General features: G+C 40.3%; 1 protein-coding gene across 2 annotated transcripts in view; it reads right to left on the reverse strand.

The window, feature by feature from the left end:
• Positions 1–512: 512 nt before the first annotated feature.
• The window catches only part of KCNQ1 (potassium voltage-gated channel subfamily Q member 1), a 329,005-nt gene continuing 310,978 nt past the window's right edge, over positions 513–18,539 (reverse strand). For both annotated transcript variants that reach the window (XM_030950000.1, XM_030949999.1), the window contains one exon: positions 513–1,016. In XM_030950000.1, coding sequence (XP_030805860.1) covers positions 813–1,016 — 204 coding nt within the window. In that variant the 3' untranslated portion in view covers positions 513–812. The remainder of the gene's footprint in view (positions 1,017–18,539) is intronic.

An 18,539-nucleotide genomic window follows, 5' to 3' on the forward strand; every position in this document is an offset into this window, starting at 1 on the left:
AGAAGGCCTTCCTTTTAAAATGCTCAGGACAAGTACATTCAGACCACTGTGTTTTCTATTTATATATAAATTCTTTGGCAACAATTTTCTAGAAAGCAGAATGATTTTTTTGCTATATAATACTTTATTGTCTCCCCATGAAAAACTGGTATCTTAGAAAATCTATAGCACTTTCCACTATAAATAGTATTGTTCCAGATTAAGGATTAGTTCCTCCCTGAAGAAAAACAGATTTTAAAAATCTGGTCATTATCTGATAACTGTTTATGTAGTAACACTAAAATAAAACAGAAAAAGAAAATAATTCAGTATGTGGTTTGTTATTGTCTAGAATGTTAGTGTATGTTTATACAATAAAAACAACATAAGTTATCCTAGTTTGTTTTAAAAACTTTAGTAATAGAAATAAATTGCTATCTGCAGATTCATAAACAGAATGCATTTTTTTTCCATCTAAGTTCAAGTATTATTAGAATATTATTATTACTATTATTATTATTATTACAGGAGCTCTAAATCCTTGTGATTTTGCCTGTCTTTATATAATTTTGGTCTTTTTGAGAAATAAGTTGTGATCATTTGTTCAGGAGCAAAATCAACGTGGAGCTTCCAGAAGTTTTGCCTGGTGGAAGACAGCCTGGCAATCCTTTGGCTACTGTGGGTAACTTCAGCATGTTTGAGACTAGTGGTGTGGATACAGCAGTTGCACGATTTCTTGGTTGGCTGATGAACTTAATTTCTCCCAGGTTCTCAACACTCAGTCCCGTTCAGAGGAGAGAAGTAGGAACAACCCAACCCAGGCTTGCAGCACATCAGGAGATGTCGTCCTCGTTCCCTGCCGGTACTGTCAGCTGCTCGTAGGTGGGCAGGGTGTTGTTAGGGAGGAAAAGCTCTGAACTGACGCTGCTGTTGCCTCTCTGAGATGATCTGTTGTTGCCCTGATCCCCCTGCTGACGGGAAACCAGATGATGCAGCATGTCTGTGATGAGGTTCAGCTTCTGGTCCATTTGTGTGACCTACAAAGGCAAAGGGCAGAGGTGTTTAGGAGCAGCATGCAAGAAAATTGCACCAAACCGGGTGGCATACGTGTAATATTAATTAGGATCACAGCAACCTCTGTGAAGATACTACAGCTTCACAGAGATCATTAGAAATTTAATACAATAGGTCAGGGTTGGATGGGGACAAGCTTGCTCATACTCACCTCTGGTGTATGCTTTGACACTCATTTTGTATCTGGCTGAACACATGACAAGTGGAATTTTAAAGAGATCTGCTGGAATAGAGAACTAAGTCCCAGAACTGAATTTCTGTGGGTTTTTTTTTTTGTTAGTATTGTGTCCAATTTTTTCTTTAATGATAAACTTGTAGGATGCTTCTATGCCCTAGTAATACCACTGTGCTCTAGTAAATAGCTGCTTGACTTGCAACTCTTAAGCTGGGACTGAGTGATGCTCTTTGCTACATTTGGGTTCAATTAACAACTCAGGCCACCAAATGCCCATTGGTGTTTTTGCTGCCACGAGTGAATAGCAGCTGGGAGTGGGACATGAGTCAGTTTTATGCTCTCAAAACCCAGTGACACAGCATTCCCTAGGATTGCCATCAGAAGTGACATGATCCCCAGCAAGACAGAAACCAAGAATTCTAAGATGGCTGAAAATTAATTTCTTGACTGGGGGACTCCAGGTTCAGCCCATATCCGTAATGCTAATTTTCTTCTTTAGACAGAGGCTCCTTAAATTATTTAATTTCTCTCCTCCCCCCCCCCTTTTTTCTGGTTTTTCTTCTAATGTTTAGGAGAAAATATAATGGAAAAGCTGATGCCCAAGAGAGATTAGGTTATGGATTTTTTTTGGCATGCATTTGTGGTACTCGGAGGAAAACTGGGAATTAGGTGTTTCTAGGAATGTCACTCCTTTTATCTGGCATTGGGAGCCTCCTCTCTGCACTGAGCAAAATATCCCAAGGGCAAGATGGGCACTTCTAGCTTCAAAGTCCTGCCCACTCTCTGACCCTTGGCGTGGTAAAAGCATTGAAATTAGGCAGTAAGACTCTGCCTTATGGCCTCCTAATTGCTTCTTCAAGCATAATAAGAAAGCCTTGATTTTGTCATTGCAGTCTCTGACCCATTGATCCACAGGGATCCCAAAACACTGAGTAAATTCTAGACAAAGAGATGTAGTACTTTTTAGAAAGGGAAAAGAAAGCAAACAGAAAAAAAAACCCTGTGATAGGAATAAATTGTTGCCTAGAATATCTGCTAGAAAGTAGAGGAAGGCACATAAAACTGCCAGAGAGAGCATGAGTGGGAGCAATTTATATGTGCCTGGCTGTCATCCAAGTATCACACAGGATAGTAAAAGACAGTAAGGCTGAGCAGAACATCAACAAACCTGGAGGATTTCAGCAGAGACTAAAATGTTTTTCCACCATAGAGAAAATGCTGGATTTTTTCAAACACTTTGTACAACTGGTAGGGAAGCAGATACAGTGATTTAAAAATATGAGGTGCCAGAGATTTATACTTTGCAGCTGGTTTTGAAAACATTAGGCAAAGCACCCTAGATGGTACATGAAACACTAGTAATTCTGGATGGAAATGGCTGTTGAAAGATGAGATTCTATGAAATGAGGAAGCTGAAGAACAGATAAGTTCAAGATTTCTAGAAGGAAACACAGATGGAAAACTGAGCATATCATCAGGTTCTCATTTCATCACTGTTTATTCTCTCCCTTAAAAAAAAAAGACACATTTTGCCCAAATGGTGCCCATTACAGATGGCAAACTTGTGATGCTCCAAGTGTCACAGCACAAATCAGTGGTAGTGAAACCTACAAAAATACCTCATTCCTGCATCCCTCACTGACCAGGTATTGTTTGTTTTCTGAGACAGCTCTGCTGGAAGGACTGCAGTGAAAGCCTCCACACAAACAGTTATCTTCAGAATGCAAAAGACAACTTTTCCTTCTACAAGAAATGTCTTTTTGCTAACTATTCTAAATGAAGTGGGGGATTTTTATATGCATATGTGTCTTAATTTGTGATTCCAAAATTAGGGATTACCAGAGGGAACACAGGCTGGAGATATATCTGGAAAACGTGCATTCATGAAACTCTTGCAGTGATGAACTATTGAACATGACAGTAGGTTGGACTGAGATCTGGATAGTCCTTCAACAGCTGTGCATCTTGGTGATGAAGTACTGGGGAGAAGTGAGAAGTGAATATTCTTGCTGGGAAATAAATTCCCAGAGATAATTGTCTAATTTCTTCTAGGCAACAAGGCCTGGCTGCTGCAGCTGTGGAGTGCAGGAGGCCCACAGAAGCAGAGGCAGGAGCTAATTGCTATTGAGCTGAGCCAGATGAGATTAAAAGTAAAGACCTTTGTCGTCCATGTTCCTGCTTTTTGGGGTAGGGCTTTAAAGCCACAAAGATTTTGTGGAGGGAGGTCCAGAAAGCTGGTTGTGTTTAGTTGTTGTTTAACCAGTTTTGCTTTCCGTTTCCCAGGGGTTCAGTGCCCCTGAAGGGCTTGCTCCAAGACACACTGGACTCAGTGGTAGATTTTGGCAAGCACAGACTCCCAGTGGCTTCAGTGGGCTCTTTACCAACCTTGGACTGAATCATCAATCCCAAATAGTAATATGTTCTTTGGATGTTACAAGAGTCTGGATTTCTGTACTTGCATCTTCTGCTTTACGGGGCTCTATCAGAAAGGATGACATTGGCAAATGAGGCAGCAGTGGGCCCTCATTTTTAATTCTGCCAAAGGAGTATCTGCTTAAAGTATGAGATATTTTAAAAGGAGAAGTGAGAGCCACCAGAAGGCAGCTTCTACTGTCATCACAGGCCTCTGATGTACCAGAAAAAGAGGCTTGCTGGTGAACAGCCTGGCTTATTAACGTGCCCAATCTGCCTGTCATCATCCAAACACACATCCTGAAATACATCATTCACTTGCTTGCTGCAGAGATAATTATACCCACTAGAAAAATGTCATTGTGTGCAATATCCTTTTTATTAAGCCAGCTTTAGGCAGTTAGCATGGAGAAATGTATCATCCCCCCTGAATCATACTTTCAAACACATTTACTTGATTAGAAATTAGCTCTGATGCCAGAACGAATAAAAGTAAAGCAAACAGAAAAACTGCTGATGTTGCTCTAATCTTAACCGCTTTGAACAACTCTGATCTCTCTACTTAAAACAGCAAACATTGTTAATTACATAGAAAAATAACTCAGACTGATTTGTTTCCTTTAGGAAAAACGAAGTAAGCTCTTTGTAGCTGATTAATGTTTCATTAGAAACATGATGTTTGGATGATCAGATTCTTTATATGCAAAATAATTTCCTTTGTATTTCACAGTTGTTGGGAAGAGGAAGCAGTGTTTGAAACTTCAGAAATTACACACCACAGTTATTCCTAAGTCTTACTGGAATATTGTATGAATACAAAATCTTTCCATCCTCTGAGTTAAGTTTAAAAAAAAAAGTAAAAATTCAAGGATCATAGATTGAGCACAGATGGAGAGGAGATTTAAACAATTTTGAATCTATCTCTTAGAAATGAATGAAATCCCATCCATGCAGTGCACTGAGAAAAAAAACCAACCCAAAACCAAATAGTTCCTCATGAAGGCTGAAAGGCTAGCACACAAATCCTAAATGGCACATCCTGAGGGAAAATTAAAACATGCAGTTATAATGGCCTCTCTCCATCTCTCCTGTAGGCTCCCTTCAGGTGCTGGAAAGCCACAAGTAGGTCATTCCAAAGCCTTTCTTTTCCAGGCTGAACAATCCCAATTCTCATAGCCTTAGTGACATGAATTTACAAAGGTAATAATATTTGTAAAGGGATCAAAGGCATTCCAGGAGGTGCTACTGAACAAGACAGAGGCTGTTCTTGCTGAAAGAGCAAAATAATTTCCAATTAAATTTGTCTATTATTTTTTATCTATTAAAATTCCACAAATCTTCACGCTGTATTAACTTGAAACACTGATTAATTTTAAGCTTCCATAAAAAGTTCATGGTATGATCTGGAACATAGTATGTAGCAATGAATTTATTTCCTTGATTTTAAAAACAAAACAACCAAAACAAAACAAAACACAGAAGCCTGGTTGGCTCCAGGGATGGCTCCAGGGACAGAAGGGTCTCTTTTAAGCTCCCCTGTAATGGAGAACGAAAGGGTAGCACTTTGGAGACCTACTCCCCAAAACTAATTATAGGAATTTGCCAGGAAAAGGCAATGACAGACACAATTACAGAGCTGAGTGGAACAGTATTTTCAGCCATGGGAAGCTGAAGGACAAAATTTTGAGTTCGGCATAATTTCAGCCACAAAGACCACAAATTATTAATTGGTTATTCCAAGTATTGCTCCATAATCTGCAGAGATCAAGGTTGATTAATACTGTTGGTTAAAGCTGTGTCATCTGCTTGTCATTCTCATCCTCAGAGATTTTAAAAGTAAATATTAAGGGTAAAAATCATAGTCCCTTTGAACAGAATGCTGTTTTATAACTACCTATGTTCTTAACATGGTTCACTGATTAAACAGATTTTTTGTCCATAATGAAGAGAATTCTTATCAGCTCATTGCTCACTCAGTGGGTTCAGGGGGGCTGTCCTTGTTCTCAGTAAAGAGAGCCAAGCATGAAGCTGCTAAAGGAAAAGAGGGAAACCAGGATGCAAGCAACACTTGGCTGAATGAAAATGTGATAAGGGAAGATTTCAGCTGCTTTTACAACATTAAACTTCCAAGTCTGCTGCCCTGACTTAGGTAACATTCATTCCTGTGAGTGCAGCTTTTTGGCTCAAAAAGAACTAATTCTTTAAGGCACTTTTTCAAAACAGCCAAAGAAGATTGGGGAGACCTTAATATATTCAGCACTTCTAGTGGCCTCTTACTAAGGAGGACCCTATTGTTCTGCAGTGTAGCAAACTTCTAGGGGAATAAAAAATGATGCTTTCTTTGAGCATCTCTCCATGTTGTATCAAATCTCTAATGTGTCTGCTGTTCAGTACCATACTGAGTAATAAGGTAGCTTTATCTTTCATAAAAACACACAAAAAGGTCCTTTCCGACAACAGAATAATCACCAGGCACACCAATGACTCAGGTGGAGAGAAGATGAAAGGCAAAAAAATATTCCAGAACTTATTATACCTGGTAATGGCAATGTTATGAAGGAATGTATCAGTATTCAGTGGTACTTAACAACAGTGAGACAGTTCTGGAAGAAAACGTGGTTATAAATCACATTTGTCTTTGGTGGGATTTTTCCTATATAAGTTCTTCAGAATATTGAAGAAGCTTCAGAGAGAAACTCCCCTGGCTCCTCTTCTTGCTAAGTCCTCTCATGTGTTGGTATCAGCATTTCTAAAAGTTAATGCTTTATCCTGGAGCATAAACGTTAATGCTCTGAGGACAGGAACAGGAATGATGTTAGGAGTGGCTTTCTAGAGGAGCTCAGGGATAGGTATGGGAATCTTCCCAGAGAACTGATTTTAAAGATTTCTCTGTAATAGTGGCAGGAGAGACCAATGGTTTCAGTATTATTAAGGAACGTTTCTTTCTTCAGGGGCATGATTCTTCAAAAAATCATGGAATGTGCTTCCCTTCCATTTGCAATGCCCAAGATCCCAGATTCTTGCAAAACCCCCTATCGGAACTTCCACCTTTGATGTGTTTATTTTGTTGCTCGAGATGAGGCAGCAGTTTTGCTGGAGGTTATATTCCTGCCCCTGAGGTGTTTAAAGGAGAATGTAATCTGCATGAAGGGAGATTAGCTCTCCAGACTGTCTGTACTTTCTCTTGAGAGTTGGCCAAAGAAGAAAATATGTGTGTGGCGTCCAGGGGAAGGATAGAAGAAGTGGAGCCAGTGAAAAAACACTCTACTGTAAGATTGATCATTGCTCAGAAAACAGGAGGGCTGAGCTTCTGAGGAACAAAATTGACAGGTTTTGAGGGTTACATGAACAAGTCTCTTTCTAGTCAATGAAAACATTACATGAACTCTGTAACCACTGTCTTAACTGACAAACAAAATGGGTATTTTTCAGGAAAAAAAGCATCTTTGGAAAGAAAGGCACTTGCTACACCCTGAGTTCTAAAATCAGCTCTCTTGCCTAAAGCTATCAGTGACAATCTCTGCTTTGAGATACTAAAAATTGTTCTGTTTTTTCAATAAACTGAGACTGTTGCTGCTCTGGTCTCGCTGTGTATTTTTATAGGAAAATATTTACCTTACACTGCTCAAAAGCATAAAAAACCACTTATTTTTTGTAGTAAGAGCCCTTGAACAGCTGCTGAGAATTCACCATTGATCAGTGTGTGCTGCCTGTGCATTCAACAGAGGGGGATGACCCTGGGGAGAAAATTTTGAGACACTGAGCCAGGATCAGAGCTCAGCAACAACCAGGATTTATAAACCAGTTGCTGGCTCTGATTCTCCAGAAGTTATCTTGATATCAGTGAACTATTACAAAGGGCTTGACTTCTACAGTAAATTTCTAATGTACTGCTAAGGAACTCAGTTTTGTACCACAGTTTTTAAAAATTCCTTTGGGAATTAAACTAGCAACACAGCATGTAGCCATTTGGTTACTGACTGTAATACCTGTAGATCTTTAAAGTAATTTTTGTTTGCTTGAAGAATTTTGTTCTGGTTGTGCAGCACAAGATATAGGGTAGCAAATGTTCAATCTATAGGAAATGGGAGAAATTAGATGGTTGATTTATGCATCTGTTCTTTCTATTATGATTGGGAAAGCAATTTTGATTAGCAAGTAACTAAACTGCAGAGAATTATTTTTCTTTTCCAAATGTTCTTTTTCTCAAAGAAAAGCATGTTTTTCTAAAAGCTTCCTCAAAGTTTCTGGAAATATGACACCTCTGGTTAACTATTCACTCAGCTCCATTTCTTTAATGATTCTTAGGAGAGGGGAGGTTACAACTATAATGTCATTTTTCAGGTTAGGTGTCTCCCCTGAATTATATTTGAAACCAGTGGCAGTAAGAGACATGCTCTGATGGGTCAAAAACTGAAAAACTGATATGAAAAAGTCACTTCAGTAATATGTGATGGAATAAATAATATAATATGAAATACAGCAGAACCAAATAAAGAATATTAGCAGCAGGTTATCAAAACTCTCTTCTATGATACTGCCACTTTTCCCTATGAAGAAACAAGCAGCAACAACAGATGTTGTGCTTATGTAAGAGAGCAATTCCTTTAAGATTTAAAAATTTGAGGAATAAGTAGAAATCAAAGGTTACAAACAAATTAGTTTGGTTTTTTTCAGGTCACCTTCATAATTATTTGTCTGTAACTTGCTGCTTGACTAACAGAAGCAAGGTAAGATGAATACAAACCACTCCTTCTAACAAAGAGGTCAGTAGGATGCTGGCAATTGGGAGAATTAAATTACAGGAGAGTGAAATGCTTTTGGTCATGGACTGTTAGGGAGTGTAAGACCTCGAAAGATTTTGCAACAGCACTTTTAGGAATTTTTTTTTTCTGGGCTCAAGCTGGAAGAGGGGAAATTTAGGCTAGGTGTAAGGAAGAAATTCTTTGCTGTGAGGCTGGTGAGGCACTGGAACAAGCTGCACAGAGAAGTTATGGATGCCCCATCCCTGGAAGTGTTTGAGGGCAGGCTGGATGGGGCTCTGAGCAGCCTGGTCTAGTGGAAGGTGTTCCCATGGCAGGGGGCTGGAACTGGATGATCTTAAGGTCCCTCCCAACCCAGGCCATTCTACGATGATTCCATGATTCTTTCAGAAGTGGAGAGGATTCAGAAAGGCTTGAGGGTAAAAATGTTGGGAAGGGATGACCTAAAATGCTAGTAAGTCAAGACAGAAATGAGAACCATGATGGATGGGGCTGCAGGAGATGGTCAGAAGCAGGGCTGGAAACAGCTGCCACTGAAGAAGAGAGCAGAGAACTGGGGTCTCTGTTCAGCGTTTTGTTGCTATTATTAACAACTTGCAAAAATATTTGGCTTCTTTAAAGCAACCAAACTGTTGGAAATCAGCTTTTCCTGAGAGCCTTTCTTTAGTTCTATGTGTAGTCTTGGGCCACGAGGCCCATCTGCTGCCTCACCACTCCCCAGGCCGGTCCTGCTGGCCTCCCAGTGCTCAGTCCATGCCCAGATGTGTGCAACGCTCACAGATCTATCTGGCATCCAGAAAGCTATAGCCAAGCAATTAAAATTTGTGGTTGACTCTTGTTTTAGATAAATCAGACGAGACTTAAAACACATGGAAATTTTCAAGTTAGAACAGCATCCAAAATCTACAGTCTTTGGCCCAGCACTGCCTCAGGATACAGCATTTTTTTTTTCTCTAAAATATTACAAAGGTCAGATTTTTTTTTAACCCTTTCCTCTAAATTAGCAGCTTATCAGTAGATAAACAAGGGAGTTCGGAATATTTTTCCCTCCTTGCATAAAGCCAGGAAAGAGAATGTGAGGGTCTTGTCTCTAAATATAACTTTCATCAGAAACTACCACAGATGATCAAATCCCCCTATCCTATTAACTGAATACTCTGATATTTTCAAGAATTAGCATATCTTCATTAACTATAGCCCCACCTTCAGGAAAAAGTATCTCTCTGACCAGACACAACTTTTCTCCCTCTCTGTTTAAAGATAAGACATGAGTTGGCAAGAAGGGAGGGATTCTTTCTTTACATGTGAATCAATGATACCAGAAGTATTAGAAGTTAATGTATCTGCAAAAATTGCTGGATATCCATCCAGCAGCATAATCATAAACAGCTTCCCAAATTATGCTTAAATTGAAATCCAGCCTTATGGAGGATGGGAAACAGGCTTGAGATAACAAGAAATATAGTGGAAATATTGATCAAAGAAACCAGGAAAAAAAAGCCCCTTATCTCTGTGTAATAGTTTGAATAGTGTTCTAGAATAAATGATGGTCATCTGCAGGGCCCAGGAGTTGGACCCATCCTTGTGGGTCCCTTCCCACTCAGGATGGTCTATGATTCCATGTTTAGTGCATCTGCAGCACTGTCCAAACTTGGGTGCACCTAAGCACAGCAGATGATTCCTGTTATTGCCAGCACAACGTGGGGGAAACTGAGGCAGCACAGCCAGCAGCCCACCTTCAGATACAATAAACATTCTTAACATCAGCTAGGATGAGTGTCTCTAAAAAAGCCTTAAAAATACTCTCCCTGTCCTGGGCACATCTTCCAATCTCAAGGAAAACCTCACAGCACCTTTCTGGTTTCTATGATTGAGACAAGGGGTTGGGAAGCAGGTTGCTCTCTCATTCTCAATCACATTCTTGTTCACCAAAACGTTTCTCCGTGGGGTCCCTCTGGTTGAGCACCCCGGTACCTATCTGCAGGGTAAAGAAAGGCTCTCTCTTTGGCTAACAGGCACTTGTATTTCAGATGCTTCAGCTCCACAGATGTGAAGAAAACTCCCTGTGGCTCTTGCCTCTGGAGGACCCTTTCTGCTGGCTGAGCCACGGCAGTACAGCCTCTGAATATCACTCCATATTTTCCTTGTCAGGAGTTTGGCTGTCAGACAACAGCTTTCCCCAAGCTGTAGATTCCCGTTCCCCGTGTGGAACAGTGGCATATTTACAGCACTTTGGGGTTAAAAAGTGTAGAGTACAAGACCCGACTGGCATAAAAATATGTCCAAAACTCCTCTCCCCAACAAAATAAACCCCATATCAACCCAACCCCCACTGTCCTCCTCCCCCCAATAAAGAAAACAAAAGTGACTAATCTTGACCTCTCTCCAAAGGGGAATGTTTTGCTTCTTGAATCCTTGGCTCTGGCTCTTGTATGATACTGGGACTATGACTAATAACCTCTTGCCAGAGTACTGCTGATAATTTCACCTTTGAGTAGCTGTTCTCATTCTGGACCATCATAGTATGCACTTAAGTTGCCAAGATTTTATTTAAAAAAAAACAAAGAGTAAGATATACACTCACAATCCCCTGTGTTAGAAATACATTTTTCAGTTTTAACTGTAAGGTTTTGCCTGACAATTTTTCCTCCTTCCTCCAAACTGTTATTTTTCAGATGCCTGCTATGAAATGGTTCCCTTTTTCCTTCCTTTCCCTCAAACACTTTTTCTAATTCAAAACAGATTTGAGACTGCTGCTCTTTTTAAAGCAAATCTGCCATGTATCATGTCGTGTTAGGTCAGCACTGCTTATGTTATGCTTTGCACTTCACCCAAATGAGGCATCCATGCTGCTTTTCAAAGGGAATAAAGCCAGACTAGGTGCAGTGGCTTTCATGGCTGGAATAGATCCACAGGTTAGGGATCTGATCTTACAGCATGGCACTGGGGAGGACATCACTATCTGCCTTTTTGCTCAGAAAGTTAAAAACAAAGATAACTTCAACTGTTATCTCAAAAAAGTGGGTTTTTTTGGCCAGCTCCTTTTTCAGCATCCAGATTCTACTAGTTATTTATAATTTGATAGTTACTATATGGGCAAAATAGGGCATAAACCCCTTAGTACTTAAAATGAGCTTAAAAAATGAGTAACCATATGATGACTTCTGCAGGAATCAAAACTGGAAAGGTAAAAAGAGTGGGGGAGAGAAAGGGAGAGAAGCAATTACAACAGCAGTGAGTTTTGAGTGAGTTTTCCCTGAGGGCTGCTGGTAATTAAACTAACGGCAACATGAATCTCTGTTTGATGTGGTCATGAATTTGTTTTCAAAAGAAAAATCTTTAAAAAGATTCTTTCAAGAGAAATTTTTAGAGAACAAGCTCAGCATGAATAATTAGACCAGAAATACTTTGATAAATATTATTATGGGGAAGTAATTTATGGGCCATGGCATCTGAAGGTTAGAAATCCTGGTGATAAATAAGGTGGCAAGTTTGCACCCATTTTGAACACACAAAACCAGGGCTGTGTTCCTGTTGGCTTGAGCCTGCTCCTCAGAAAGGAGGCGGCCTCTTGTTTTGCCATTGCATTAAGCTTTACAAAGACACAGATGCAAGACAGAAAATTTCAGTGGGAAAGCTCAGTGGAACGAAAGAAAACCACACACAATTCCAAAGGCACTTTTCATTCCCAGGGGCTGCACAGAGATCAGAGGTGAAATTCAGTGGTGATAAAAAGTCTGTGAGCCCACTCTACTCCCCCAGCCTTTCGAAACATCATTCAATTCTGCTGAAATCATATCCCTGGAAATATCTCCTTCAGAAACTTCTAAATATGAAACCACTTGCATTTTGTAGAAATTTAAGCATCCAGCAAAACCCCACTGAAATCCAGAGAAGATGCAGGTGATCTGCACCCTCTAAAATCAACAGACATCCCAAAAGCACATTTCATTTGTTTCATTTGAGCACTTCAAAAAGTGGAGGCAGATACAATCAATCACAAGCCAGCAAATAACCAATGAGTGAACTAGAATGTAATATATTTACCAGTGGAAACTCATGTTTACAAGGAAAAGAAACTGCTTGTTGGCTGTCATGGTGTTATTCATAAAGGCAAACTAGGAGATCTTAGGGATACCAGGAGCAAAACTACAACAAAGGCAACCAACTGCTAATGAAGAAGGGTTTTCAGTCAAATTTCATGGGTCATACAAAGTCATTACCATGCCTGCAGGAGTTCAACAGCTCTGCCAGTTGAATTCGGGGGGAATGAAGTGATTATTTTGTTATGCATTTTGTAGTTTTAGACATTTTTGCTTAACATTTAAAATCTGAAGCCAACCAGCTATGCAAGAATATCAGCTTCAATTTCCAGAATTAACTTCTGACCAACTTTCTTGCAGAGGAAACCTCAAAAACAGGTCTTCTGTATACACCAAGGTCCCAAAAACTAGATTTTAAAGACTCATATCTGTTCCCTTTTTTTCCTAATGCTTAAACAAAACCTTATGGTGTTAAGCCAATTTCCCAACACTTTGGAGGCTTCATACATTTTGAAAACTAAGAGACAGATAATTTGACTGCTAATGGTGGCAAGTTCTGCATGGGTTAACTTTCCCAATTCATTGCAGATTTCCCTCTGGTTTTGAGTCAGTTAAAATATCAAGGCTCTTTTCCATAACATTTTAAGCTATAATGCCTTCAAAAGTAAGCAAATGTTCCTGACAAAATAATATGGTTGAAAAATGTAATGGATGACAAAGATAACAAAAAATCCTTAGTGCATTTCTTTGTCAGTAACTTCTTCTAGGAATACAGCCAGGCTGGGCATTTGTTTGGATGGTAAACCATGACTCAAAAGTAGATCTCTTGGCAGCACAAGCAAGTGCTCTGTGGTGGAAGCAAAAGGCTCACAGTCTTTCCTAGCTGATTAATCATTGTGACAGGCTTGAAGACTAAATGATCTGCCCAGCTCCAGATGTTAGATGTGCATCCACCTCTTACTCTTCTGGTTCTTAGGCAGTAGCCTGAATTGCTCATTCTGAAGATAATGATGACCATTTACTGCTCAAAACTAAAAAGAGCTTTGGGCTTTGTAATATTATATTATGATAGAGGAGGCTACTACACAAGATCACACAGCACATATAGTCTAGACATGATGAAATGCTGGAAGACTCTTCAGGCAGAGGTGGTGACAGTCTTGACCATAAAGCTTTGTGACATTCCCCCTCTCCATTTCCCCCTCCAACCAGGACTGTTGCAGTTGCACAAAGGCAGAGCATGAACACGTGGCTGGCTCTCTCCCACCCAGCCCCTGCCATCGAGGGCTGCACTAACCCTGTTAATAACAAAATGTAGCTTCTCAGTGATGGGGAGGCAGCATCTGTTTCACAGCACAGGGTAACACTCCTCAGCCTTTACAGAGAGGAACAAAAAGCAGTGATACAGTGAAAGCAGGGGAAAGCATCATGGTGGCATAAAGAAGGTACTGAATCCTGTCTGAGACAGCCAAAGAGCTCTACAGGATCTTCAGTAGCTGCAAGTCATGGGAGACACCACTTTAATTGTCACATAAAGGGTGGTCCTTCACAGAGGGACCAAGTTTGCCAGGGAGACCAGTGACAGTGGCACTCCAGGAAGGGAACAGCAGAGAATCAGCATCCTGTGTCTGAGGCAAGCTGCAGCCTGCTCCTCCTGGAGACTGATCACTGGTGTTCACAGGGGCCAGACCATGCTTTACTTGGGAGATCTGGGTATCACCACACAAACTGGTTTGGCTGCAGGCATTTCCTATTTTCTCTTTGCATATTTTCCTTGAATAAGTGAAAGAGGTTACTCTGGAGTAATTTGTTTTCTTTGTTCTGCTAATCTCTTTTGTTAAGTAATATTTTTTCCCCAGTCCAATAGAGAGACTAATCAGCTACTCAGGAGAAATTCATTCTCCCCTAATCATGCAACCTTTGAAAAAGTTGCCACATAGTACCTACTAAGGACTTTACAGATTAAAATGCTAACATAATTCAGAATTAATAAAGATTTTTTCATCCATTTTCATGGATGACTGCATGTGATTTGACTAACAGCTTTAGCTCTGACACATCTGCTCTGAAATGTGAAAGAGCTCTACTTCAGTCTCAAACATTGCAGCTGCTTTAGGGTGGAAGATGCTTCTGCTCATAGTACCTGAACTGTTGATTTTTATTTTCACGGAATCACAGAATGTCCTGGAAGGGACCCTAAATACCATCTTATGGTTCCAACACCCCTGCCACGGGCAGGGACACCTTCCACTAGACCAGGTTGCTCAGAACCCCATCCAACCTGAACTTGAAAAATACCAGGGCCATCATCAAATAAAATTTTCAAGTTATATCTAAGTTTTAAGATAAATCCAGAACAGCAGTGGGAATAACAAAGATTATAAACATGACCAAGTGCTTCTGTTTTCATTTTTGACCTCCAAGCCTCAAAATGTTTATCATACCCAGAACTCGTGGCTGAGGAAATGGAAACAACAGAAAGTGAAATGGCTTGCCTCAGGTTCTGCAGAAAACAATTTCTGAGCCAGGAACGGCACCCACACTGCCTGAGACCCCCACAATAACCACACCAGTGCATGTTTCTAGAAGGGACAAGGACTGTCATGATGACACAAGTGTATGGCACTGCCTTTTAAAAGCTGATTTTCAGAGAGGACGCAGGAGGTCTGGTTGCACTTTTCTCTGGCTCAGGGAGTACTCACAGTGTACATGTGCAAGTGAGTACACCATGTGGGACCAGCTCTGATATGCATTATTTATACAACAGCTCTACTGACTTAAAAACTAATAAATCCACAGCCTGCAGATGATGTGCAGACACACAGACACATCATCACAAATACAATTTTATCTTGATTCTTTGTGTTTTTCCCCCATGTTGCTGCACAACAGAGCATCTAGTACAATAGCAAAATAAGCCTCTGGCTAAAGCTAAGCTTGTTCAAATCACAGCATCTCTCCAATGCAATAGAAATAAATGCCATTTTCCAGGGAACCGTTTCTACAGGAATATTTCATGCAGAGGAAACGCTGTCAAGCTTGTTTGCAATGCATTGCTACAAAATGCTCCACACTTCCCTTACTCTCTGAGTGCCCTCGACTCCCGGGGAGCTTTTCACTGAGGAAGATCCATGTATTTGGATAGAAGTGAAGCACATAGTCTGTAACTTTGCACAATACAAGTGAAAGCACAATACAAGAGGTCAAAATGAGGTTTCTCTCCTTATGTATTGTAATTATGGTCTGTTTATAATTCTACAGTTAATTTAGGGCTTGTATGTCCCCGCTGGACAAAGCAGCCTGCCCTGTGTGGAAAATGACATTAACTCAATCTTTGCAGACTGTCCCTGAGCCTCCAAATGCTTTTGTTAGTACAGTGAACACCTGTACTAATTACGCACTTCACTCACTCGGGGGTCACTGCTCATGGCAAAGGTTTTAAATCAGCCACCCCAGGAGACAGACATCATTATATTTCTGGGGCAGTCATTCCAGTGCTGCAAAACTAGGCAACCCTGGAAACAGATTCACACTCTGAAGTCTCTAAAGGTGAAAGACCGGGATACCCCATTGCTGGACACAAAATATTGGAATGAATAGAGAAAATGAAGAGAGTAATCAGGAACTGCTGAAATCTGTTGAAATCTGAAGTTTAGCACTATTTTTAGTGATTCTGTGATTCTTCTGATTCTCATGTTAACATTTTTTTCCCCATCTCTCATTATATACCAATGCCTGACACAGCAAAGCATGTCCCTTGTAAGCATGGAGGAAATGCCAAATAATTTAATTTTACTCACTTTGTGATTCACATCTGCTATTTATGCACCTACAGTTATGCTGGAACTCAAATGCCAAGGTCAGCATTCATTTCTTTCACTGATGTAGTTCCCCATGAAGTCATGTTCAGTCCTTCCCAGAGAGTCCCTGTTCACACTGATGCTAATCAGCACTGGTACTTCCCTTAGCTCAATATGCAAAACATGCAGAATCAATGGCACATTATGTGAAAACCAGCATCTAAGTGGCTGCAGGGGGCAGAGATATCTGCATTTCACATTTCACATTTCTCCTAATCACTGCATGTAAAAGCTGTCAGCAGGTTTGTCACTGGGAAATCACAGAGCAGAAGGTTACTTTAGGTAGGTGCTGCCTTCAATTAAACACACGCCAAGGTGTCATGCTGCCCCCAGTACCCAAATAACAGCATTTTTCAAAAGCAATGAGCACTGAGGGCGTGGGCAGAGCTCTCCATCCAGCTTTTTGCAGCTGCTCTGCGCCCCAGTGCCATATATGGGGTAAATAAAAGGGAAGCAGAGGCAGGATTGTTTCAGAAATAGCAAAGAACAGGAGCCAGGGCAGAAAAATAATGGAGAGCCAGGGCAGAGAAGGGATCCTTGAAGGATTTGGCATCTTCACAACTGCCTCCTATGTGAATGCTAAAAAGGATGCAAATGACCAAATACACAAATTCTTCCTAAGGTGCCTAGGAACTCTAACATTCAAGCTAAAGGCAATGAATCAATATATTTTCTATCAAATTATCTCCAAACTCTTTAATCTGTACTTCATCTTTACAAGCACACAGCATAAATTTTCATGGACATGTAGATGCAAATTTTTTCTACCATTTGTGTGACCCTTTTCAGCCAGATTCATTAGGCAACGTTGGAAAAACAATAATGCCTTGAGCTCTGTGTACTGCATGAGCCCCTCTCTCTCCCTCGGCTGACTCAGGAACGGGACATGTTTTGCAACAATGTCGCCTAAATATACAATAGTCCCAGTTCACTCCTCTTTCATTCCAGAGTAAATGAGGAGTAAACTTATTGATGTCAATGGGATTAAGGTAATATAAATGCCCTGAAAAGATGGATCACAGTTAGCACTCTGAAGAGCACACTCCAAAGGTTTGTCCACTTGCACGCAACATATCCCCTACAGTAATAGAATCTAGTAAATGACACATGTCACTGCAAAGAACTCCTGTGACTAAATGGTGCATTGTGTAAAGCAAACCTTTCTTCAGTGCACAGAGACAGTCTTTTCTTTTACTTTTTAAAACCCAACCCTGTCATGCAAATTCTAGTCAAGCCTTCACTGTTCTGTTATTCAAATTTCTTAAAACTTCACAGCTTCATAGAAAACATACTATTAAAAAAAATACAACTTAAACAGAAAACACCAAACTTGGCAGGGACTATTCAGACAAACTATAGTCTTGCAAAAGAAATTGCAAGGTTTCTAGCATACACTGTAAAAGTAATGAAAACCAAAAGTTTATCTGAAGTGTAATTTAAAGAAATGTGTTTGCATTGTTTTCAGATAAAACAATCCTGAGGCCATGTGTAAAAGTCCTGAACTGCAGGACAGTAATGAGTTTGTGAATCAGGACTGTAAATTCCCTTGCTGTGAATGTGGGAGCCATCAGGAGCACACAGGATTGAGTCAGCACTTACCAAGGCACATACATACAGCCCAGGCCACTCAAGTCTCCCAACTGCCATTTATCATTTCCTGACAGAACAGTTTCTTGGCAAGCCTCCTTTAAAAACAAATTTTTTCCAAAACAACCAACCATTCCAGCAGGCTATGAATACCACTATAATTTGGTCTATTTTTCATATCAAGTAGACTATGGGCTCTGGTTTTCAGTTAATTAAAGAAACCTTCTTTTCAGATTTCCAAATGTTGTTTGCAGCAGGCTAGAACCCACAGTGAGCCAGTCCTAAAACAGTGCCAGTTACAGACTGAACTGTATGGAAATGGAAGGAAAATCCCCCAAAACATAAATAAATCCAGGGTCTGAAGTTGCAAAGCCCAGCTTACATAACACCAAATTTGGTTGGCCTGCCAAACTGTTAAGTTTGGTCTCGGATGAAAATTGCTGTCTTGGGCTTGACTGTGTTTCGTTCTCCTGAATGTGTAATGGCTCTGAGCTGTCTGTCAGGATTTGAACTCCAAATGTTGTTGTTGTTGTTATTATTATTATTACTATTCCTACTACACACTAATAGTACTTTAGGTCCACACACACAGAGAAGCAGCCCTTGCCTTGAAAAATGCATGATCTAAAGAGATGAGATAAAACAA

This window comes from Camarhynchus parvulus, chromosome 5 (assembly GCF_901933205.1).
Source record: "Camarhynchus parvulus chromosome 5, STF_HiC, whole genome shotgun sequence".
Taxonomy (NCBI): Eukaryota; Metazoa; Chordata; class Aves; order Passeriformes; family Thraupidae; genus Camarhynchus; species Camarhynchus parvulus.